General features: G+C 52.3%; 1 protein-coding gene and 1 pseudogene across 2 annotated transcripts; one reads left to right on the top strand and one right to left on the bottom strand.

Moving 5' to 3' along the window:
• The first annotated feature begins 1,389 nt into the window (after window positions 1-1,389).
• PLLP (plasmolipin) lies at window positions 1,390-22,427 on the top strand. The gene is made up of 4 exons (XM_081032612.1): window positions 1,390-2,013; window positions 18,095-18,268; window positions 20,253-20,375; window positions 21,456-22,427. Exons 1-4 carry the CDS (start codon window positions 1,879-1,881, stop codon window positions 21,570-21,572), a joined length of 549 nt encoding a protein of 182 aa, XP_080888738.1. The 5' UTR covers window positions 1,390-1,878; the 3' UTR covers window positions 21,573-22,427.
• LOC308489569 (high mobility group protein B1-like) lies at window positions 6,898-7,519 on the bottom strand (annotated as a pseudogene). Its single transcript has one exon. The product of its transcript is annotated as a high mobility group protein B1-like (transcript).
• Window positions 22,428-23,530: the final 1,103 nt, after the last annotated feature.

The following is a 23,530-nucleotide window of genomic DNA, read 5'->3' as shown; positions in this document are numbered from 1 at the left end:
TGTGTCATAATAAAATTAAGGGTTTACCCAAGAGCTCTGTTCTGCACTTGGGCAGAGAGAGTAGGCAGAGAGGCTGGTCTCTGAGTAATGATTTTGCAGCTACCAAGAAGCACTCCTTGTTCCCTGAGTACCTACTGGGGGATGGATTCAGGTGTGTTTGGGGTAAGGGGTTGAACATCCAGTTGAGTGGGGAAAGGGTTAAATCAGCATCAACCAGTGATATTTCCAAAGCAGATCTTGCCACTCTCCTGCTTGAAACTCTCTAGGCCTTAGAATAAAATATTACCGCCTGACCCCCAATTATTCAGTAGGCTGAATGACCACCAAAAAACATCAGCCCCTATCCCAGGAACCTGTAAATTTTACTTTATAAACAAGAAGGGCCTTGCAGACTAAATTAATGTTCATGATATGGGGAGATTATACTGGATTACCTGGGTGTCCTTAATCCAATCACAAGTGTCTTTGCAAGAGAGGCAGAGAGAGATTTTATACATACATGCAGAAGAGAAGGCAATGTGACCCCAGAGGCAGAGAGTGCAGTGATTGAGGTGAAGGAAGTCAGGGAATGTCAGCATCAGAAGCTGGAAGAGCCAGGAACAGATTCTCTCCTAGATCCTCCAGAGGGAGAGAGGTCTGTTCACATCTTGATTTTGGCTCAGTGAAACTGATTTCAGGCTTCCCGCCTCTAGAGAGAATAAGTTTTTGTTCTTTTAAGCCACCAAGTTCACAGTAATTTGTTCCAGCAGTCACAGGAAACTAATACAATAATCTAAATAGCCCTTTGTGACCTGTCCTTGCCAACGCAGCACATCTCATCCTCACGCACTTTGTCCAAGCCACCAGGACCTTCTTTCTGTGCTTCAAACTGTCCAGTTTCATCCAGCCTCATGACCTTTGTTTTATTATAGTCACAGCATTTGTCACTATCTGAAGTTTTTTTTCTCCCCAGTTTACTACTTGTCACCACATGAGAAAGTGGAATCCAAGAAGGCCTTGTTTGGCTTGTTCCCTGCTGTATCTCCAAGGCCCCGGATAGGACCAGACACTCAGCAAACATTGGTTAATAAATAAAAGGAATAATCTGTGCAAGGCTTTATGGCCTGAGGGTGTGTGTGTGTATTTCAGGGTGCAGGTGGAGCAAGGAAACTAACTCCAACATCATCTCCCCTCTTCTGACTGATCCCCCCCCCCTCATTTATTTTGCACAACAGCTCTGTGAGGCGAGGTCCTTTCATACCCTTTATGACAGACAAGGAAACGGAGGCTCGGCGATCTTCTGTTACTGCTTAGTCTGTTCAGAAGTACAAGCCACATCAATTGGGTCATGTGCACCCATAGTTTATCCAGGCCCTCCCCTCCTGGACACTTGGTTTCCCGGGACTCCTTGGGAGTAGCTAAACAGGGATGCTTATTCTGCTACAAGGAGAGCGCAAAGAGACGCAGCAGGGGCTCGCGCCCTAGGGCACCCAGCGCCCTAGAGACACCTGGAGAAAGCCGGTAGACGCTGTCGGTTAGGAGGGCGCGGAGCAGCGCTGTCAATTCCTAGTAGCGGGCTTTCCTCAGGACAGAAACGCGCAGCGATCTAGACTCGTTCTGACGGAGCCATCTCACTGACCGTGGCCTCAGTTTCCCCGTCTGTAAAGTGGACGCGACTTCGTGTGTCTCGAGGCTGGACCCGCAGCGGTGAGCGAAGGGTTAAAGGGGCGGGTCCCTCGACGAGGGCGGGGCCGGAATTTCTGCCGCACCTGGCGCCTCCAGGCTCTGTCCCAGGACCGCGCAGAACGCCCGGAGCTGAGCGGCGGCGGGAGCCGGAGCCCAACGCGGGAGGGGCGGCGACGGCGGCCCGTGCGACCCCGGGAGGCGAGCGGAGCTGCGATGGCCGAGTTCCCGTCTAAAGTGAGCACGCGGACCAGCAGCCCAGCGCAGGGCGCCGGCGCCTCGGTATCGGCGCTGCGTCCGGACCTGGGCTTCGTGGGCTCCAGCCTCGGTGCGCTCATGCTGCTGCAGCTGGTGAGCGCGCGCGGGGCGGGGTGGGGATCCCCGCGGGCTTGGGGGTCGGGGGGCTCCACGGAGGCCCTCCGTCGCACCCCGTACCCGCCCCAACCAGGCTCACACGCGAGGCGCCGTGCCTACCCTCGGGGTGCTCTAGCACTAACGCCCCAGGTGGTCACCCGGGAACCTCACCTGGAGTCCCCGTTGCTGTCTGCGAGCACACGCACCACACACCCATGTTCACAGTGCCCGTTCCAACGCACCCTCACCCCCAGGTGGTCACGAGAGGCCACCCACAAAAGCGCTCCAAGAGCCACAATCACTGCGAATGACTCTCAGTCTTTGCAAGGCCAATGCCCAGCCCTCCAGCGGACCCAGCCTGAGGCAGATTCCACTCTGGGCTAACCCTCTGCGGAGCTCCCAGCGGCCACGTGTGGCTGCACCCCAGAACACTGCTGGTCTAATGGAGAGGGCACCTCCGTTCCAACACGTACACCGAGGCACCGCTCTGTGGGCTCCCGCGCAGGGGCTGGGCCCTTCTGGCTGCCACTGGGTGACCCGCCGGGTTCCAGCCGGTTCGGCTGGCCTCGCGGGCTGAGCACTGGGGTGGGGGGTGGGAGGAGTGACTTGTGGTAAGACTCCTATGTCTCCCAGACCCTCTGAAGGCCCCAGGTGAGGTAGACCGATGGGGACACCCTTCTTCCCCTCCACATGCTCCTTACAGGCCGGGGCGTGTCAGCTTTCTTCCCCTAGTACCTCTGGTGCGCGTCAGGAAACTGGGTGGCCGCCCGTGTGAGAGGCTTTCCCCAGCCGAGGGCCAGGATCCATTGCCCTTTTGGGCCTTTCCAAACGACCCCCTATTACTATGTCCTAGCAAGGCTGCCAGGCTCAGGCCGGAAGGCTGGGTCGTCTTGAGACCGAACCTCCCTCCTGGGCCCTCTCCCCACCGCAGGGGAGGGCCTGCCTCGGGCGTCAGTGATATACATCTTTTACGAATGTCTCAGTCGCTCTCTGTGAGCCCCCCTCCCCCTCCCCAGCCTCACATTCTCTTGAGGGGTTTCTTTAAAATGTAGAATGTCTCCACCCCCGGAAAAAATGTGGAATTGGAATTTGAATGTCAGGAAGTGCAGCCCAGAAATCTACATTTTTAATTCTCCGAGAGTTGTTTTGGAGATGGAGGGGGTGCCGGGGCAGGGATGGTGAGGTCAAGAACTAATTTAAATATGCAGGTAGGAAGACCCTGTCTGGAGCTGCGTGCTGGGCTCCTGGTGCTTGTGAAGCCAGCAGAAAGGGAACCTGGGCCCAGGGGCGTGAAAGGGCAGAGGAGAGGGAGATCAATTCTGAGCCCTGGAAGGTTCATGGAGGAGAGGTGGCTTGTGAGCAAGGACTTTATTGAAATCTGAGGCCAAGGTAGGGAAAGGGTGTTGAAAGGGCAGGGCGCTGTGGGAGCCAAGGTTTGGGGATGGAAAAGTGGAAGAGAAGTTTTAGGGAATAGCCAGCAAGTTGGTGAAATTGGACTTGAAGCACTTGTTTCTGGGGGTGGCCAGAAACTGAGGGCCTTGTGTTCCTCTGCAAGAGGTGGTGACAGTATTCCATTGGCAGCCTTAGGAGGTTTTGGACCAGCAGAGGGGTCTCTACTGGGCTGAGATGATGAGGGGGTGGGTGGATCCCTAGGGTTAGCTAGCTCCCCACGCCCGGAGCTTCTTTTGCATTGCAACAATGAGAATTGGAATTAGAGGAATTGGAAGAAGGAGAATCTTGCTGTGCCTGCAAGGACCTTGGTAGCTTCCTGTGGAGGAGGCTTGTGTCTCTGATTTGAGGGGGCCTGTGGTCTCAGCAACCCGCTCCTGTGCATTTGGATCCCATTGCACAGATGTGGACACTGAGGTCTAGATAGAAGGTAGGACTCACCAGGATCCTGTGGTGGAGCTTGGCACTTGGTCTCCAGACTCTCAGCGACTGGGTGTGGGTGGGGTGACCTTCCTCTGCTTTCCCTGCAGTGCTTTTGGGGGAGGGGGCGAGAGGGAGGATGAGGGTCTCCCATCAGACTTCTGAAGAGCTGCACCTTCCCCCCCCCTTTCTTATGCCTCCCTGCCCACTCAGGTTCAAGCCATTGTTTCTCAGTCTAGTTGTGTAGGACACAGCTCCCTGGTTCATGCTGGTATTAGGAGCCTTGTGCTCCCCCGACTGAGGCAGTCGGTCACCAGTCGTCAGTAGGCCGCTCACGACAGCTCTCGTTGGCTGCTGGCCACTCACGCTGGCCACCGGCCGCTTATGTCAGCACATGGTAGCCCACGGCCAGCTGCACCTTTTAGTGCCTTCACCAATCTGCTTCTGGGAGAAACTGCTTCCTGAGCTGTTTCTCTGGCAACAGACAGTTCTACTGGGTCTGAGATGGGATATTCCCACAATGGGCACCACCATCTATTAGGAAGCAATAGTAGTTCCCACCCGTCAGGTACCCACTAGGCTCTAGACCCTTTGCCAAGAGCTTTATATCCTCTTTTTTTCTCCCCCGTTTTACGAGTCAGGAAACTGAGTCTCAGAGTTCAGTTTTTTTTTTTGCCTGAGATCTTATTGCCCTCCTCCACAGAAAATTTAAACCCCGAGTGGTCTCTGACTTTTCTGTCCTGTGCTCTTAATGATCACACTCAGCTATGGTTCCATGGGGCACAGGGCCTGGTGCTATTGAGGGAGTGATGGAGACCCCAGGTTTCACACCCGCTCTCCAGGAGCTCTTGGTCTGTGAGGGAGGTGCCCAGAGGATGTGCTTCCTGTGGAGAGATCAGGGAAGGCTGCATGGAGGAGGTGGTAAGTGGGAAGATGAAAGCTAATTCTCCATCATACCCCTCCATTTCCCAGGATTTGGTGAAGTGGCCCAGATGTGGTGAGAAGAAGAGAGGTGGGGGGGAGGGGGTCGGACACAGGGCAGGTAGAAAGGCCCCGTCCTCTTGAGAGGGGCTTTATGTCTACTATTAAATGTGTCCTGAAAAGCCAACCTTAGTGGTTACTGATTTATCACTCCACCCACCCTATCTAGTTCCTGAAAAAATATTAGATGGAGTATAATATTATATTAGATCACATAAGACAGAAGAATTAATTTATTTTTTAAAGGTTGTATGTGGGGGGAGGGAATTGACTTAAAAAGAGCTAGAAAGATTATTGTACCAGGAAGTTGTATCAATTTTAATGCTGTTGATTCTTTGTAGAGCTTCCTAGTGGCCTAGGCAAAAAGGGAAACATGAATTGATGACGATGGCATCTTAAAAAAGGAAGCATGCAAGTTTGATCAACTCTTTTGGTTATAAAAACCTGGAGGCTTTGATACTGCAGATGTTTGTGTGGTTAGGGGCGAGGAATGTTGTGGAAGTTGTGGGTAATTCGTGCTCATGGCTGATCCTAAAGCCTTTATAGAATAAGTATAAAGCAAATACTGTTAAGTGCCCATGTTTCTTATTTTTTAAATCCTCCCCAAGTCCCAGGAAGAAAGATGGTTTTACCTGGGTTTCCTGATGAGGCAACAGGCTCAGAGAGATTGAGGAACTTACCCAAGGTCATGGGGTAGAGTAGCAGAGCTGGGGTTTGGCACTCAAAATTGGGAATTCAAAGCCTGGCTCTAGTTATGCTTCCAGTTTTTATTGTTTTGTTTTTAGTGGGAGATGGGGGTTCCTAGGTGCTTTAAAGTTAAGGAGAGGGACTTTAGGAGGGGAGACTCACCAGGAACCAGGCCACTAGGGACAGAAGTGGGCTTTGAAAGGTTTATTTATATGGAAGGGGGTCAGTACTAAGCAGGATCTTGAACAGACCATAGCTTCTGCAAAGGCATCCTTGAGGCCCAGGATGTAGGAGCCATATGAATGCCCTGTGGCAATAGGGCAGTTGTATTTGGCACCTTCTCTCTTTTTGTTCTACCTCCTGAGTTGGGGGTAGCCACAATTCCCAGTTTGCAGGTAAATACACAGATCAGAAGCCTCTCCTGTTATTAGATCACAATGATCCAGCCGGTGGTGCTGAGAGTATTGGTGGGAGCACAGGCCTGGAAGCAGAGAGCCTGGGGTTCAGATCCTGGCTCTGTTCCTTCTTGGCTGTGTGATCTTGGGTAAGTTCCCTAATTTCCCTGAGCCTGTTTCCTTGTCTGTAAGGTGGTGATGGTGGGATTGTGAGGACTATGGAAGATAATGCCTGCAAAGGGCTGAGTGTGGAGTATGTTGGAATTGACTGCATTTAGGAGTCACCGTGTCATAGAATCCTAGGGCTCATATGCTTGCTCTGGGAGGTCCCTTGGTGCCTGCTCAACATGAGCTTGCATGCTTCCAGGGACAGGAACTCAGTCCTTCTCAAGGTGGCCTGCTCCATCCTGGTGTACTCGGGAGTGTTAGAAAGTGCTCCTTCATGGTGATCCTGGCTCTGTCTTCAGCGCCAGCAGGCAGCCCAGCCCCCCTGTGCAGGGCAGGGCCTGAAGGTCAGCTCAGATCTCCAGGAAGAGGCGGCCTGGATGAGGTTGTTGGGGTCTGAGAGGTGTGAGCAGAGGTTGGTCCCATTGGGATTGCATTGTTATGGTCTCCCAGGGCAGGGCTTTCCTTAGGGCTGAGATTTGTGGGTTCAGTCTCCTTAGTGCAGCATTCCAGGCGCTGCCTGCTCTCTGGCTTCCTCCAACACAGAGCAAACCAGTGCTTTGTATTGTTGGCTCCGCCCACACTCCCCACTTGTGGCAGGAAGGGTGTGGAGGGTTTAGAGTTCATTTTATTTATTTATTTATTTATTTATTTATTTATTTATTTATTAACTAAAACAAATCTTACACGGCCTGACATTTCAATTTTTTTCTTTAAAAGGAGCGAGTTGTGTACAAAGGGGTTAAATGCTTTATAGACAAGAAAATAAACTGCTAGAACCAACTTATTCATCACCGTCTTCATCTTCATCCTCTTCCTCTTCTTCCTCCTCCTCTTTTCCTTGCTCTTTTCAGCCTGGAGAAGTCCCTTTTCTTGCCACATCGCTCTTTCCTTTAGCTCGGGATGCAGCCATATCCTTTTCGCAGTGTTCCTTCAGCTCAGCAGCCTTCTTCTCGTAAGGCTGCGTGTCACCTGCAGCAGTGACATTCCACGTCTCTCCCAGCCCCTTTGCAACATCCCCAATGGATAGGCCGGGGTGCTGTCCTTTGAGTTTTGGGCGATACTCAGAACAAAACAAGAAAAAGGCCGAAGGAGGCCTCTTGGGTGCCTGGGGATCCTTGAACTTCTTTTTTGTTTCCCCTTTAGGAGGATATAAGTTTTCATTCCTCTTTCATAACGGGTCTTGTCCACCTTTGCCATGTCTTCAGATTTGCCTTTGTCGTTAGCAGACATGGTCTTCCCACTTTCTGAGCACTTCTTAGAAAACTCTGACACGCGGACTGACGGAAGCATCTGGAAGCATCTGGGCGCTTCTTCTTTTGTTCCCCCCGGCAGGTTTGCACAAAGAATGCATTTGATGCCAGTTCGCCTCTTGGCCCCTTAGGGTCTCCTTTGCCCGTGTTCAATTATTTGTCCTCAGCGAGCAGAGTCGCCCAGTGCCCACCCAGCTCACACTTGTCCCCAGCGCTGTCCCCGTGGAGCTCAATGTACTGCAATGGCTGTGAGAGCGGGAGTCCAACACAACCTGTTTGGAATTAATGTAGAATATATGTAATAAATATATGAATACATTCTCCTTAAAAGAATAGAAACCTATTACAGATAAGGCTAAAGTTATTAGACCCCTTACCCTTCTCCCCAGGGGACCACCATTTTGGGGTGTTTCCAGTTCTTTTTCCTAAACATTTAGGAAAAAAATCGATGGTTCTATTCTGTACTCTTTGTTCAGGAAGTTGGTTTTCTCACTGTCCGTGCACCTGTGACCTCCTCTCATACAGAGAGGGAGGCTGTCGCCTCCTTTTTAACTCGTTCAGGGTAACCCTTCGTGTCATGGTAGCCCCAGCTCACTTAGCCATTTGTCTACTGATGGACCCATTTAAAACCATTGTTTTATTTGAAAAAGTTATATAGACATACAGCAAAATAGTCAAACAGTACAAAGGATTATCAATGAAAATAGAGTCTTTCTTCTCCCTGACAGGTCGTGTGAGGCAGCCGCCATTATGTGAAGTGTTCCAGGGCCAGTCAGTGTGTATTTCTACACAGAACGCCTCTCCTCACTTAAAACAGCGCACAGATGGGAACACTGGACATGTGCCCTGCCATGCTTCTCCCCGCTTGGCAATACACCTAGGGTGTTCTATACCAGTGCACATTGCACTGCCTGTGTCTTTTTTCAATCCGTTGTTTACTAGTTTTCTTTAATAGGTAATATATTTACAACACTCTGGAATAAAAACAGAGTGGGAAGGAGCACAGTGAAAATTCTCTGTCCCTTTGGATTAGAGTTGACCCCCTCTTCCTAGTTTCCCAGGTACTGTTTTGACTTTCTTTCAGGAGATCTACTCAGACTTGGCTGTAAATTCCCACCTCTCCCCATTTTCACCCAGGGGATGTAGTCTGTCTATATCCCTCTGCTCCTTTCCTTTGTCACTTAAAAATGGGTCTTGGCGGTCCTTTGATCTCAGTGCTTGGGGCGTGATGGCTTCTGTAGCGTTCCATTGTGCAGCTATGGTATGATTTGAGTGGCCTGCCCTTTGTTGACAGACACTTGGGTTTCCCACTCTTGATGCACAAGCCACCCAGTACTCCTGTCATTTCCAGAAGTGGGACCGCTGGGGTGGATGTGTGTGTGTTTGTGATTTCCATAGAGATGGGTAGATGCCCCTGTAGAGTTCACACCTGTCCCCCTTAGCGTATCTCCAGGTAGAGTCTGTCCCCACAGCCTCACCTCCACGGTGAATCAGTACGCCTCTTCATGTGCCCAGAGTGATAGGCGAAATGGTGGGTCAGTGTAGCATTATTTTGTATTTATTTATGTGTGAGAGTGACCTTTTAAAAATACATTTAAGAGCCTTTGTATTTCCTTGTCTGTTTGTATTCTTTCCCCATTCTACTGAGTTGTTGGTCTTTGTCTTATCAGTTGCTAGGAGCTCTAGACGATTTGCAATATATATATATATATATATATATATATATATATATATATATATATATATATATATATATGTTGACTTGGCTCATGGTGTTTTTTTGCCAGACAGACTTTTATTTTTATGTTGCTGATTATTCTTTATTCTTCTTTTTCTTTTTTTCTTTCTGGCTTCTGGACTTTCCCACTCTGAGGTAATAAAGAAATTCTTCTATGTAGAACTTAGAAAATGTCACATCATTTACCAGCAGTCACATTCCTGAAAGAATAGTAGAGAGGACAGCCTCATTTTGGTGCTAAAGTGTCTTTAGTACCTTCCCACCCCCACCCCCTTTTTTAAAATACTGTGTTTCCCCGAAAATAAGATCTAGCTGGACCATCAGCTCTAATGCGTCTTTTGGAGCAAAAATTAAAATAAGATCTGGTCTTATGTCATATTATATTATATAAGACCTGGTGTTATATGTTAAAATAAGACCGGGTCTTATATTGATTTTTGCTCCAAAAGATGTATTAGAGCTGATGGTCCATCTAGGTCTTGTTTTCCGGGAAACATGGTAGGGAGCTCTAGACCCTGGGACACACCTATATCTGTCTAGGATGTAATAATATTGTTTTAAATTTGTTGCACTTAATTTTACAGTTAGCTTCTATTGTGGTAGATAATGCAGGTTTACCACTTTTTAGTGATTTAAAATTTTCCTTTTAAAATAATGAACTAATTTGTGTGTGATACACATATGATACTTTCATCAGTGAGGACTGGTTAAATGCTACAGTTGTGCAGTGGCACACTGTGCAGTTAGTAAAAAGATACCATCTTACCCCTCAAAGAAAACACTAAGGCAGCTCTGTATGTGGACAATCTCCAGGCCATATGGTTAGGTGGAAAAAGCAAGGTGCAACACTGTGTGTGTAAAACACTATCATTTGTGTGGGAGAAATGCACTCAGACTGTATGAGATGCTCCTGTCTGAAGCGTGTGGTTATATGTATGTAGACGGTGTCTGGGGAGGCACTTGGTTGCCCCTGGGGAAGAGTATTGGGTATCATAGGAGAAGGGAGATGTGTTAAAAACACCATTTTGTTACCTACCACATCATATATATTACTTATTTCAAAAATAAATAACTTATCAAAACGTCTTTCAAATAAATGAAAATATTGAGTAAAAACTAGTGCAGGTAGCTTGTGAGTACTGCAAAAGCTATGAACATGGCACCTGAAGGCCCCTGGGGCCCAGAGAGGGGAAGGCACTTTCCCAGGATCACACAGCAGTAAGCAATAGCCCTGAATTCAGTGTTACTGGCTAGGTGACCTTGGGCAGTTTTCTTAGCCATCTAAGTGGAAAGAGGACATGGCCTATGGCAGAGCTGACAGAGGTATGGGCTGCGAAGCTGTCCCCATGTGGTGGATGGTCACTGTTTCTGTACATGGGGCAGAGCTGGGTCACTCCTTGTCAGCTAGTCAGTTGTTTGTGATGGAAGTCAGTGAGGACCAGGCCCCGATGTCCTGCTCATAGATGGTCTGGGGAGCTGCAGGGGGTCTTCCCTGGTCCCCATGGTGAACTGGAAGCTGAGTATAGGTGGGGGCTGTTTTTCTTGGCAGCCCAGTGAGCTCAGCCCTGGATACTAACAGGTCCTTTGCTGTTGGGCTGGGCTGGTCCCTCCTGTTTGCCCAAGGGGGAGAGGCTGGGGTGGCACCCCAGGGTCTCACAGAGGTCATGGAAGTCAAGGGCTGAAGGTCAGGCAGGGCCCAGGGCCTGTTCTGAGACATTCCAGCTTTGATAGGAGTGGGGGGTAGAGGAGTGTCAGACAGTGATCTGCCACCTATATAAGGTTAGCCGGATGGGGTCACCTGTCCCTCCTTGAAGTTAAGATGGGGTGGGGCTTAAGGTCACCCAAAACATTAGTGCCAGAATCAGGTAATAAAGGAGACCCTCACATTAGGCTGTCCCCCCTGGTCCCCAGCAGGCAGAGGCCAGGCCTCACGGTGCTAACTCGGTTCATATGCTCCCAACAACCAGCTCTTTCTGGAGGGCCAGCGGCAGGATGGGGACCTGCCTGAGTGCTGAGAGCAAAAGCTGTCATTCCTTCCACCCAGGGGTCTAGGCTGGCCCCTGCCCTTCTCTGTTCTGCCCTCCAAATAAGTGTTCTTCTGGGGAGTGTCTCTCTGTCCGGGATTTGGAGCCTGTCCTCTGTGAATCTCCACCTGCCGGGTTGCAGAACTACCTGGGTCCTACCCCTTAATGTGCACAACCTCAGGCCAGGTCCAGAGCTTCCAAGAACCTTGGTGTCCTCGGCTGTGAATGGGGCAAGTGCTGTATTTGAGAGAGTTGGGCTCTGGGAGTGAAGCAGTGGTGGGGGCCTGGTGGGGTGAGTGAGGGGACCGAGGCTTCCTGGGAAGGCTCCGTGGGTCTGTTGGGGGTCTTAGTGTTGGGAGGCACACGTCGGCTTTCTGTGGTGGGGGAGGAGGGTAGGCAGTCAGGTGACGTCTAAATTTCTGGAACCTCACCGAGGAGTGTTGCCACTTGCTCTGGGTGCCAGGGAAGGACTTGGGGATATGACTCAAGGGGCCTCCGCCTGCCTTCACAGAACTGGGGGCCTTTTAGGGGGGGACCTGCTTGGTTTCTGGCCCAAGTGCTGAGTGGGAACCCAGGTAGGCGAGTATGCATGTGGTGGTATAAGCTTTGCGCTGGGAAGATTTTTCTGAAGCCCTGAGGCAGACCACAAAGGAACCGTGGTGGCAGAGTGCATGCAGAGGCTGGGCTCTGCCGGGGGACCTCGTTAGGGGTCTCTGGGGGTGGTGGGCCACTGCTTAGGCGTGTACTGCAACCTCTTCCATCTCTGCGATTTTTAAAAAAGCCTCAGTTCTGAGACTTGGGAATCAGGAATAACAGGTAATGTGATAAAGGCCGCATTTGGATCAGTCTAGCGGTGATCCATTGTTATCTTCCTCCTCCCTGGACAGCCTAGGCTGGGGGCTGCATGCGACAGGGACCCTGGCTGCTCAGCTCTGTGCTGCGCCTGGCTCTGTGTGGCCCTTGGGAGAGTTTGTTCAGTGACCGAAGGACTCGATTTGGTAACTCACATGCCCACTTTTCAGATAAGGAAAGGGAGGCTCGGAGAGGCTGGATGCCGCCCCAGGCCCAGCAGTCAGCTCTGGTGCCTTCTGGAGCTGCTGTGATGCCCCCAGGAGTCTCGAACGCTCAGAGTGTGCAGCGTGGGAATTCCAAGAAGCCTTCCCCCCAAGCCTGACCCTCTGCACAGGGAGGGGTGTGTGTGGAGCGGTGGCCAGTCCAGGCGCCTGGAGCCTCTGTCCCCTGCGCCTTTGTCTCCTGTGACACAATAGGTGGCTTTTTGTCCCCATAAAGTCCCTTTCACTGTAGGGAGAAGGGCCAGGGCGGGGGTGGAGGCTGGGTCCGGCCAGGCCAAGTTCTGAGTGTCCTCAGCTGCCCAGATGTGTCCCTGTGAGGGGGAACCCCGGGAAGGCTTCCCATCATTCACCTGGGCCTCAGTTTCCCCGGTGGTGCAGTGGGGAAAAGGGAGTCTTGGGTGTGATGGGTGGGCCCTGCCCTCACATTTTTTCTAAAACATTTGGTTTTGTTTTCAACATTTAAAAAGATTTTATGTAGAGATTCAAATTTCTAATGTCTCTTGAAAAGTTAGAAGTTCTGGCTGCCTCAGGCCTGCATTCCCCCAGATTAAATAGTAGGTCATCTTAGCTCCACAGACTCCACCTGGCCCGTCTTAGTCATTTCTGTGACCTGCCTGCCTGGTGGCTGCTGAGCTTAAAACACCAGTGTCGGCCTCCAGGCTCTGTGGTGTTCTTCCTGCCTCTGGGGATTACTCCCCGCAACACCCCGACTCTCTAACAGCCCTCACGATTGCAACAGCTTTTAACTTTTCCTTCACATCCTTTTACCTGCACAACACATCTGTCAGGTGACCAGGATATGCGTACCCTCCCCAACCTTCTCAACATGTCAGATGAAGAAATGGACCAGAAAGGTTAAGTGACTCCCCCAACACCACACAGCAAATCTACAAGGGTCTGACCCAGGAAGTGGGGAAGATTAAAAGGAAACTTGGGTGACCATCTTTGGGTGGGAGAGGAGTTAACTTGATGCTCGTGGTGTTGGTGGAGTCTTCCCCCCGACAAGGGAGAAAGGGCTTTGGGTCCCCTGGAAGACGCCTGTATTAAGGAGTGCTGGGCCTCAGACTGAGGGGAGCCTTGGAGAACACTGAGCACAACCTCCCTGCTCCCACAGTACAGAGGGCAGGACTGAGGTCTATGTGGGGTAGAGGGTTCTGTGCAGGGACCCTCAGCCTATGAGGAGCAGAAATGCAGCTGCAGGAGACGTCCTAAGTCTGGGCTGGGTGGACTTCTGGGCACTCCCCTTCAGATAAGCCTGTTGGCCTTTATCGGAAAGACGGGTAGGGCCCACACTGGCACAGGGCCTTTATCTGCCAGGCATGGGCCTGGTGCTTAGATACATTCATTATCTCAGCCAGGCCTCACACCCCTAGGAACTGCACATGCTATTAGGACCTGGGGAAACCAGGCACGGAGAATGGACTGGATAATGGTGGTGGAACTTGTATTGAGTATTAAGTCTGTCTGGTGCATTTATATCTCAGAGCTACCCCATGGGGTCAGAGAGAGTCAGAAACTTGCCCAAAGTCATGCAGCTAGTAAGTTGGCAGGGCCAGAGCTTGAAGCCAGGACTGATGCCAGTGTCACACAGCTAAACTGGATCATGACATCCACCCGCAGATCCAAAGAGTAGCTAAGAAAGATGTGTTCGTTTCTCAGGGCAGCTACAACAAAGCACCACAAACTGGGTGGCTTAAAACAACAGAAATGTATTGTCTCACAGCTCTGGAGCTTGGAAGTCCGAGATCAAGGTGTCGGCAGCTTGGTTCCTCCTGGAGGCCTCTGTCTGAAAGAGATCTGTTCACGCCTCTCGCCCAGCTTCCGGCAGCTGGCAGCAATCCTCGGCGTTCCTTGCTTTGGAGACACACCGCTCCAATCTCTGCCTCCATCTTTACATGATGTTCTCCCTGTGTGTGTGTCTCCGTGTCCAGTGTCCCTCTTATAAGGACACCTACTCACTAGACTGGGGCCCACCCTAATCGAGGAATGCCTCCTGGTCTGGCATTTGGGACAAATCTCTCTCCTCTCGGGTCCTGCAGGTGATTTTTAACAAAAATATCTCCGTTATCCAGTTTAGTTCTTCTTAAGGGCCTGCACCTTCGAGATTTCCAGTTGTCTTTGATTATCTGTAGTGCTGGCTGAGGAGGCATTGCAGGGGCCTCCGAGAGTTTAGAAGTGAGGTGGCAAGGTGTGTGTGTGTCTCTTTAAGACACGCAGGTGTATGTGTAGACACCTACAGAGACACACGGGACAGATGAACATGTAGGGTCCCAGAGGTAAAGGCATGGCGAGTTCTGCTCTTCCGCACACGGCTCCCTCCCTTCACCTCTCCCACCCTCCTCAGCCTTGCTCACATGTCGCCTTCCCAGTGAGATCTTTCTTGACCTCTTATGTAAAATTATAAGTGACCCCAGTGCTGGTCCTCATCCCCTCTCAGCTGGGTTTTCCCCCCATAGGCCTGACCCTGCAATCCACTTGAATTTCACTTGGGTTCTTAGCTGGCTCCCCCTGGCAGGGTGGGAGCTCCCTGAGAGCAGGGCTTTTTGTCTGTTTCAGTCACACAGCAGTAGGTGCTCCGTAGGTATTTGTTGAATGAATGAACCGAGAGAGGTCGTTTGAGTTGCCAGAGACTCTCCCTGGGCAGAGGGGTCTGGGCAGCCCTGGAGGCAGGTAGCAGTCAGAGCCTACCGCCTTGCTCTCTGCTGACCTACCTCCCGCCATCCCCCTTCCTCTAAACAGTGGGGTTTACTGTTCTATAGTGGACCGTAAGTCCTCTGGTTCCTTCTGCCCCCCTAGAGAGTGGGTCCATAGCAGGAAGGAGGGGGCCAGCGGCTCCTGCAGCTTCTGATGAGGTGTGGGCCCAGCTTCCCCTGCAACGCCACCTAGGCCAGCAGAGGGGTCAGCAGATGTGGGGGTGCTCTGTCCTGCACAAGGTCTCCATGGGGCCCTGGGTGGGGGTGCTCCCTTCAGATTCTAGGCGCTAGGAGAGGAGACGACGGGAGGGGAGGAACCAGTCATTCTGGTTCAGGTGGAGGAATGGACCTTCCTTGTTCTGGGGCAGAAACCGAGGCGGCTCCCTGGGCAAAAGGCCAGGGCAGCAGGGCCAGGAACACTAGAAATTCCCGCTGCTTATCCAGCAGCTCCATCTCCCACAGGCTGCACTTGCTCATATGGAAACGGGCTGGGCTGGAGGGCAGGGAAGAGGGGAGAGCGTGGATGCCGGCTGGCGTGGCCCTCGGAGCCAGCTGAAGTGTCCTCATTTTGTACACGTTACTAAGTAACTCTCAGTGGCCCAGGTTCAAGAGGACAGATCTGGGGTCAAATCCTGCCCTTGAGCCACAGGCGACCATGAGTGACATTTCCCTCTGAGCTTCTGTTTGGAAAATGGAGATAATAAATAGTACCGAGTGATTAGAGGGTTACGGGGGAATCAGTGAAGTCAAAGCCGGGGGTAGGGGTGGGGGGGTGCTTCCCTGAGGCCTGGCACAGCTGGAGGGCATTAAGGGGTTGTTGCTACCAAGTCTGTGACAGTACTGATAATTGATGTGTATATTAGTGTAAACCTGAGCTACACCTAATATGCACCTGTTGGTCTTCTCCTGAGTTTTCAGTTTGCTGCATTTTCTAACTTCCCTTCGGAGAATTGGAATCAGGCAACATGCTGATAGAGGCCTGAAAGGACTCTGCTTTCAGTGCAAAGAGAATTGTTTGTCCCTGACATGCCCAGTCCTCAGCTGGGAGTGTTTGGTCTCCTTCAGAACAGTGAGCTTACCCAGCTCTGGGGGCTCTTGCCCCCCACTGTGTCTGTTTCAGGCCGGGTGTCCTCAGGATGGATGGGAAAAGGTGTGTGGGGTGGCCTGTGCTGAGACGCCTTGGCTCTGGGTCCTTATTGATAAGGGCTCTGTCCCCGGTCGTGTGAGTGCTTGCAAGGCTCTGCTACCTGCCCACCTTCCTCGCCAGCCTGTTTGTGGTGGTTGGAGGAGGAGAGTCACTGACTCACACCTGCTTCCTTCTTACTTCACAGCACCTGTGTGGGGTGGGTTCCTGACTCCTGTTTCACAGACAAGGAAACTGAGGCCTGTTGGCTCCGGAACTCGTATTTATTGAGCAGATACTATGTGCTAGGCACTGCTGGGCATTGGAGATACAGCAATCAACAAAACAAGATTCCTCACTGGGCCTGCCTTCTAGTGGGTGGACCTTGTTAGAGCTGCCCAGGTGAGCTGCACAGAGAAGGGAAGGTGCTTGCCCAGAGTCACACAGCACAGGCAGCATTGAAACCCAGCTCTTGACATCCAGGCCCAAGCCTCCACCCACCACCCCTCTTCCCATTGGTGCAGTGGGAAGAGAAGCCACACTTTTCCCAGCCTCTTGTGGGGGAGGGGCAGGAAGAGACGAAAGGAAGGTTGTCAGAGGGGCTGCTGGATTCTCCGGCCATTCTTGGTCATTCTTGTCCTCACCCCACAGAGGGGGTATCAATAAGAGAAACTTAACCTTTTTGGTCTTGGTGGGGTGCTTTGGCTGGAGTGTCTGGCAGGCAACCATCTCTGGCTGTACTGTGTGTCATGAGCCCTCGGTGATGCCAGCTCTCCAGTGTCTGGTCCAGGACTTGTGGCGGCAACAGGTGTGAGTGGCCAGGGACTTTTTGTCCCCCAAACCAGCAGCCAGAGGTGGGTCTTGCTCCTGAACTGCTTCTCTGTGATCTGCTTGGCTCATCTCGGGCTGGTGGCCGGGTCACTGTGAGCCTGGGTGTCACGTGCCTGGATGCTGATGACTAGGTGAAGGGAGGCTTTCCGTGTCTGCATCAGCAACTGAGCATTTCTCCGGAGCCCCACACAGGCCCTCCCTCCCCTCGGTGGCCACACCTGTCACGCCTGGCTCACCAGGACTCCAGATTGCCTAGCCTGGGGGACCTAGGCGAGCAGGGCAGGGGGTAGGAGAGCGGGGGGGGGGGGCAGGATGTGAGGCGCCGCGTGTGGGCCTCCCCTGAGCTCCCTGCCGTGTTCCCCCACGCAGCCCCACGAGGACTGTGTAGAATCCCCTGTGGCCCAGAGGGCTGGGGCGGGCACAGCATCCCCAGCTGGGACTAATACAAGCAAACGCTTCTGTGATACTCACATCTAACTCCTGGGTCCTTAAAGCAGCCCTATGAGATAGATGTGGTCATTATACTCATTTGAAAACCGAGATGACCAAAGCAGACAGCCTGCAAATTTACCCAAGGTCACCATGCTGTTAGTCTACCAGGATATCAGGGCCCACCCTGCCACGTGGGAACAGGGTGACAGTTTGGCTTCTCTGAAGCCCAGTTTCACCTGTAAGGCGAGAACGGTAACACCTGTCCAGAGGGGCAATTAGGAGAGTCAGAGAAGGTGGGGTGGAGAGGGCTTGGAGGCCACCCGGAGGATACGGGCTGTTTGTTCTCCCACCTCTGGGAGCCTGACTGTCCGTCGTCAGGGATATGCTCGTCGCTTCATTTTTCTTTCAGCAACTTTTACTAACTCCCGGCAGGGTCAGTCCTATCCTGGGTGCTAGGGCCCAGTTGAGTGAGACAGTCGTTGTCCCACCCTCAGGGAGCTCACAGTCTGGGGAAGAAAACCGAATTCCGGTCCTGGGGGGCCATGTGCGCACAGAAGGGGGTTTTGGAACCCCGGGTGGGGAAGGTGTCCTAGAGCAGGTAACATCTCAGCTGAGACCTGAAAGGGAAGGAAGGTGCCAGGCCTGGGCTTAGGATACAGTGGTCTGCAGGAGGAGCCAAATCCATACTTGACCCAAGGAGAAACGTGGGCTTCAGAGGGAGCTCGGCAGCAAAGGCCCAGAGGCCCCTGCTCTGTGGCCTCCAACCCGAGTGCTGGGGACTCTGGGAGACTCTGGCCCCGTCTCGCCCCTCCAGGTGCTGGGCCTGCTGGTGTGGGCCCTGATTGCCGACACCCCGTACCACTTGTACCCCGCCTACGGCTGGGTGATGTTCGTCGCTGTCTTCCTCTGGCTGGTGACAATCGTCCTCTTCATCCTCTACCTGTTTCAACTGCACATGAAGTTGTATATGGTGCCCTGGCCGCTGGTGGTGAGTCTGGGTGGGGGCAATGAGGGTGGTTCCAGGCTGAGCCCTGTTTCTGGGAGGAGTTGTGACAGTGACCTTCCCTAAATGAGAAGTGGCAGGACTCTGGCTGGACCTCAGCTGGCCTGTACAGCTGGGCGGGGGAGGGAGGACTGGTGGCTTGGGTGTCCAGTGTTTCTGAGCACTGAGCCGTGAGCCAGGAAGGACATAGGCTTGACTTTCTCCGGGGGAGGGGGTCGAAGTAAAGGGCTGTTGGATGGGGAGACCAGAGGCCATTTGCAGACTTGAAAATCCTTGTCCTTTTTGGGGGCTGTTGGGGTTTAAACCTGTATACAGAGGGTCTCTGACTCTGGCCGGACCCAGGCAGGCAGCCCTGGGCCTGGAGGCTGGGCCGTGCTGGCAGGAATTACCCCGGCTGGACCCGGTGTGGTGTGCGCAGCATGGGCTCGGCCGCAGCAAGACCGTCCACCCGCTGCCTCCAGCGTGAGGCCCCTGAAGCCTGGGAGAGGGTGCTGTCCTAGGTTTACCCAGGCCAGTCTTCTCAGGACACAGGGTGGAGAGCGTCCATAGGAAGTAACCCATCCAGACACAGAAAGTGCTGGGTTTTTTTTCTCTGACCCGGAAAACCCCTGCAGCTGGGTCTGAGGCTGTGAGTGAGCAGAGAGGAGAGAGAGGCACATGATTGTAAGACAAGCAAGGCTGGGACTAGGCAGCATTGTTTGGAATTCAATGACTTTTTAAACTGAGGAAACGTGAGTCATCCTTAAGACAGACCGGGTTTGTTAGATCTTGACATCACTGGCAGGAGCCAGGCAGTGTTTGCAGCGGGCGCTGGGCTTGAAGGGGCTTGGAGGGGGCGGCTTGACTTCCTGGCCAGGGCCCAGCCCCTGCTCCACGTCTCTGGAGATGGGGGGGCCTAGGTGTCCCTCGGCACCGATTTGGGGCTCTAGCCCGTTGTTGATGGCAGGTGGCTCCTTTCAGGCCATGACGGTGGGGCAGTGTCTCCCACACTCCCGGGCCTTTTACCAGAGGGCAGGGGGGCTCGCCTGCATCTAGAGGTGGCTGGTCAGGGATTGTCAAAGTGGGATTTCTTTGGGATGGGGGCTACAAGCTCCCTACAGGGCAGGGAAGATACGTGAAGTGGGAAGAGAGGGTTCTGGAAAGCCCAGCACCCGTCTGCCCATAGGAAGCCTCCTCTACTCAGCTCCAACTGTTAGTGCGGAAGCAGTCCCCTTGCTGCCAAAGCTGGTATTTTAAAAGTGTTTTTTTATTTTTATTAAATCTTTAGGTTTTCATATGAAATCTAATTTTAGAATATTGGTAACTTAAAAAATAATCTGGAATGAACCAAACCTGACTGAGGGCCACCAGTTTGCAGTCTGCTGTTAACTGGCTCCAGGGGCCAAGTCTTGGGGAAATGGCACCCAGGCCTGGTTTCAGCTGAGGGCTCTTTGTGCCAGCCTGGCTCAGGGTCCTGTTGGGTCCTGACCCTGGCATTGGATGTGGGGCCTTGAGCCCAGGATGTGGCCAAAAGGCAGACATAGATTCCTCTCACTGGGGGCGGGCAAAGAGGAGATATGAGATATGAGGCCCCCTCCTAGGGCCGGCCTGAGCCAAGGCCTGCAGTGGCAACGGGGAGCCCAGGCTTGGCCCTGAGCCAGCGTGGAGGAGTGGCCTCAGAGACAAGCTGGGTTTGACCTTGCCATGGGGAGTGGATTTCACCTGCTAGGACTTCTCGCCCCCACCAGCTCACCCCAGACCTTCTCGTCATCGTCCCCTCAGCCTTGGGTGTGTTTATGCTCCCTGCTCAGATGGCCTCGGCAGAGCACATGCGCACTGCTGTCCCGAGGCCCTTCAATGGGCAAGACCCATCCTCAAGCTGCAGCCCATGGTGGCTACTAAGGGGTATGCCAGTGGGAACCAGGAGGTTCCAGCTACTGGAAGTCTCGTGTCTTAAGCCTATTCTATCCACCTCACTCCCACCCCCCAGTTGATGATATTCAACGTGAGCGCCACCGTTCTGTACATCACAGCCTTCATCACCTGCTCTGCTGCGGTGGAGCCGACGTCCCTGAAGGGCACCCGGCCGTATAACCAGCGTGCAGCTGCCTCCGTGAGTATGATTCCCTGGGGTGTCCTCGGCAGTCACTGGGTTCACCCAGGCGACTGGCCAACCCAAGACTGGTGGCCCTGGACTCCCGCTACTCCCTGCTATGAGGCCAGGCACCTGTCACCTCCTGAGAGCCCATCCTGTATCAGCAGGTGGGGGGAGCCGAGCTTTCCACCTTCTGTAATTAACGGTAGAAACTCGAGGCAGCAGAATGCTTGGGACATACTTGGTGGTGGTGAACGGAAGTTTTGGGTTAACTGTTGAACTTTGCTGTAAATCACTGTGGCACTGATTTAGGGGCATGTACCTCGTTGGGAAAACTATTGCCACACACCCCGCCTTAAAAAGGGCATTAGACCATTCTGGGGGATTCACAGGCTTTCCCTTGAAGCCCAAACATGGGCTCCATGTCAAGTAGCCAGTGAACAGCAGCCCCCCACACTCCACGAGGCCCTGCACAGTCTGACAGTGCTCTGACTGCCCCAGCGAGGAGGGCAGGGACCACCAGTCCCTTTTGAGGACAAGGAAACGGGCTCGGAGAGATCACGTAACCCAGAGACTAAGTCCAGGGCAGGGCAGGCTCTAGACCAGAACTTGGGTTTCCTCACTCTTCTGGTGAAGATGGTTTTGAAATCAGTGACCTCAGCTACTGGGACAGACATGGAGCTTCCAAATGCGACCACAGGTGCTGCTTAGGACACCTATGTATGAGCCAACTGCAGACAATTCCTAGGGTAGCTTTGGAACGTTGCCTTTTTAAAACTAAATCCCTGTACCCTTCAGTCACTCTTAATAGCGCACGGTCTGGTCGCCCTCGTCAGTCTGACAAACCTCGCCTGTGTGGTCAGTGGTTTTTCTCATGAGAATGTAATGTCAGCCCCCTAACAATTAGTTGTCAAATGAGTGTATGGCTAAGTAGGAGTTGGTGTGGCTTCCAGAGCAACCGGTCCTGGTTAATTGAGGGGCCCTAGGTTTCAATGCCTGGCAGAGGTGAGCCACCTGGTGCTTTTATTACTATCTCCACCCCGCCCCCCATGCCATGCTGCAGATGACTCAGCTTTGCTATCTTCTCTTGTCTTTTAGTTCTTTTCATGTTTAGTGATGATTGCCTATGGAGTGAGCACGTATTTCAGCTTCCAGGCCTGGCGAGGAGTAGGCAGCAATGCGGCCACCAGTCAGATGGCTGGCGGCTACGCCTAAACGACCTATGCCATGGCTCGCCTTGGGGCCGAAGGCTGCAGTCGGGTCACAGTGCCGAGTGGCCTCGCACCCGAGGCCTGAGCCCTGTGTGGAGTCGGCCCGAAGGGACGACACCTGCGTCTCTCTGACCATCAGACTTGGGCTCACCCGACACTCCTAAGGAATCAGGACCCTTCCTCCAGTTTGGCCCAAGTCAGCACGAGCATGGGCCAGAAAGAGGCCAACAGCCAAGACCACGTCCCCATCCCCCTTATTCAGCAGAAGGTGACGGGGGATATGGGGTCAGTGTCTCTGCTTTGTCTTTAGAGGACTTCAGTGTCCAAGGCTGGGCCCAGCCTTCTCACCAGCACTAAATACACTAACAAGGACTCCAGACCTGCAGCCCCTGACCCACCACAGAATAAGCCTAACAAGCAACATGTATTATCTTTGTATCTTAGTCTTTGTTCCGGGAGCGCAGAGCAAGCTCATGAAACCATTCTGATTCCTAAAGACACCATTCTGACATGACCCTCCCTCAAGTCAACATGTGGCTTGTCGCGAGACATTTCTGACAGCCGGTCTTCCTTTCCTGCATTTCAAACATATGTACCAGTTATCTAAAGCAAACTGGTTTTAAGCAACTTCTCAATGGTGAGAAACCTGTCCAGGTTTCCCTCCCTTTCCCAAGCCCTTGTTTGTAGTATCCTCTGGGACCTGCTAACGTCAATACCAACTGCCTCCCTGACACGTTGATTAGGCACATGGGACATGGACAGAGGGAATCAAGAAAGACCTTGCCTGATGAGGTATCATGCGCTTGGTGGTAACTTTGTTGTTATTGTTTTTTTACAAAAATAAAGATGGAAGAACGTATTTGGAAAAGGTGTTTGGGAATCAGTTCCGGATGCGTACAAACACCAGAAAGCTGCAGGGTAAGATAGCACGAAGGTTCCAAAGGCCCACCATAGCGCAGTTCCAGTTCTGGAGGTCATTCCGCACCACCAACCAGCCGCTTCTGTGACCGGAGGTAGGCCAACCAACTTCCTGCCTGCTCTGCCTGGGACAGACCCGGTTTATGCACTTTGTCCTGGCATAGATTTAATAGCACCCCCTCTTATTTTCAAGAGAGCCTCACTTTAACAATAAATCATTTAGTCATCCCAGCTGTAGGCAAGTTAGGTCATTTTGCTGAACTTAAGACGCAGTGATGCCACCGATCTTCAAAATATATAATCAAAGTGAGTGGTCATGCCCGATGCATGGAGCTAGCACAGACAGCGGGGCAAGGTGGGGTGGGGAGGGGTTCCTCCTGAGCTTATTTTTTTCTACCGCCACAGAGCAACATGCTCTGAATAATAAGCCAAAGGCTTTCTGGGCACCCTTGGTCCTTTTTAGAAAAACTGAGAACAATTAAAATGTAACTCGATTCAAACAGTTGTGGATAAGCTATTCCATTATCAAGGAATGGGGGATTAAGTCAGATACCCACGTCCCACTTTGCCTGCGACAGGCCCAGTTTATGCCTGTTATCCTGGTATAAATATTAACAGCATTCCTTGTTACGCTAAAGCGTCAGGTTTGAATAATAAATTAGTCATTCCAGGATTAAGCCATGAAAGTGTTTAGTTTTAAGGTTCAACCCATTTCCTTTTGAGGCTTAAGAGAAAACAAAATGCTAAGCAAGCCTTATAGGTTTCCGACATCTTAATCCACCGCCTATTTGAGTGGAGACGTTACCGTGCTTAGTTGAAGAAGCACCTTTGGTTTGGGCCCCTGCAGTCTGGGTGCATATTGCTTCCCCTGGGTGCAGAAGGCTAGACAATAGGAGACTGCAACTGTCTCCTGAGGCCAGGGCAGAATGTCAGGGTTTTCCACCCCAGGCCAGGCCTACGGCCCAGGCGGCACGTAATGACGTAAGTTCCTGTGTGAATGGAGACTTCTAGTTTGAAAAATCAGAAAGCCTATCTTCTAATATT

Source organism: Rhinolophus hipposideros (assembly GCF_964194185.1).
Source record: "Rhinolophus hipposideros genome assembly, chromosome: 21".
Classification (NCBI taxonomy): Eukaryota; Metazoa; Chordata; class Mammalia; order Chiroptera; family Rhinolophidae; genus Rhinolophus; species Rhinolophus hipposideros.
The sequence above is the reverse complement of the archived record's forward strand: the minus strand, read 5'-3'. Positions and strand labels throughout refer to the sequence as shown.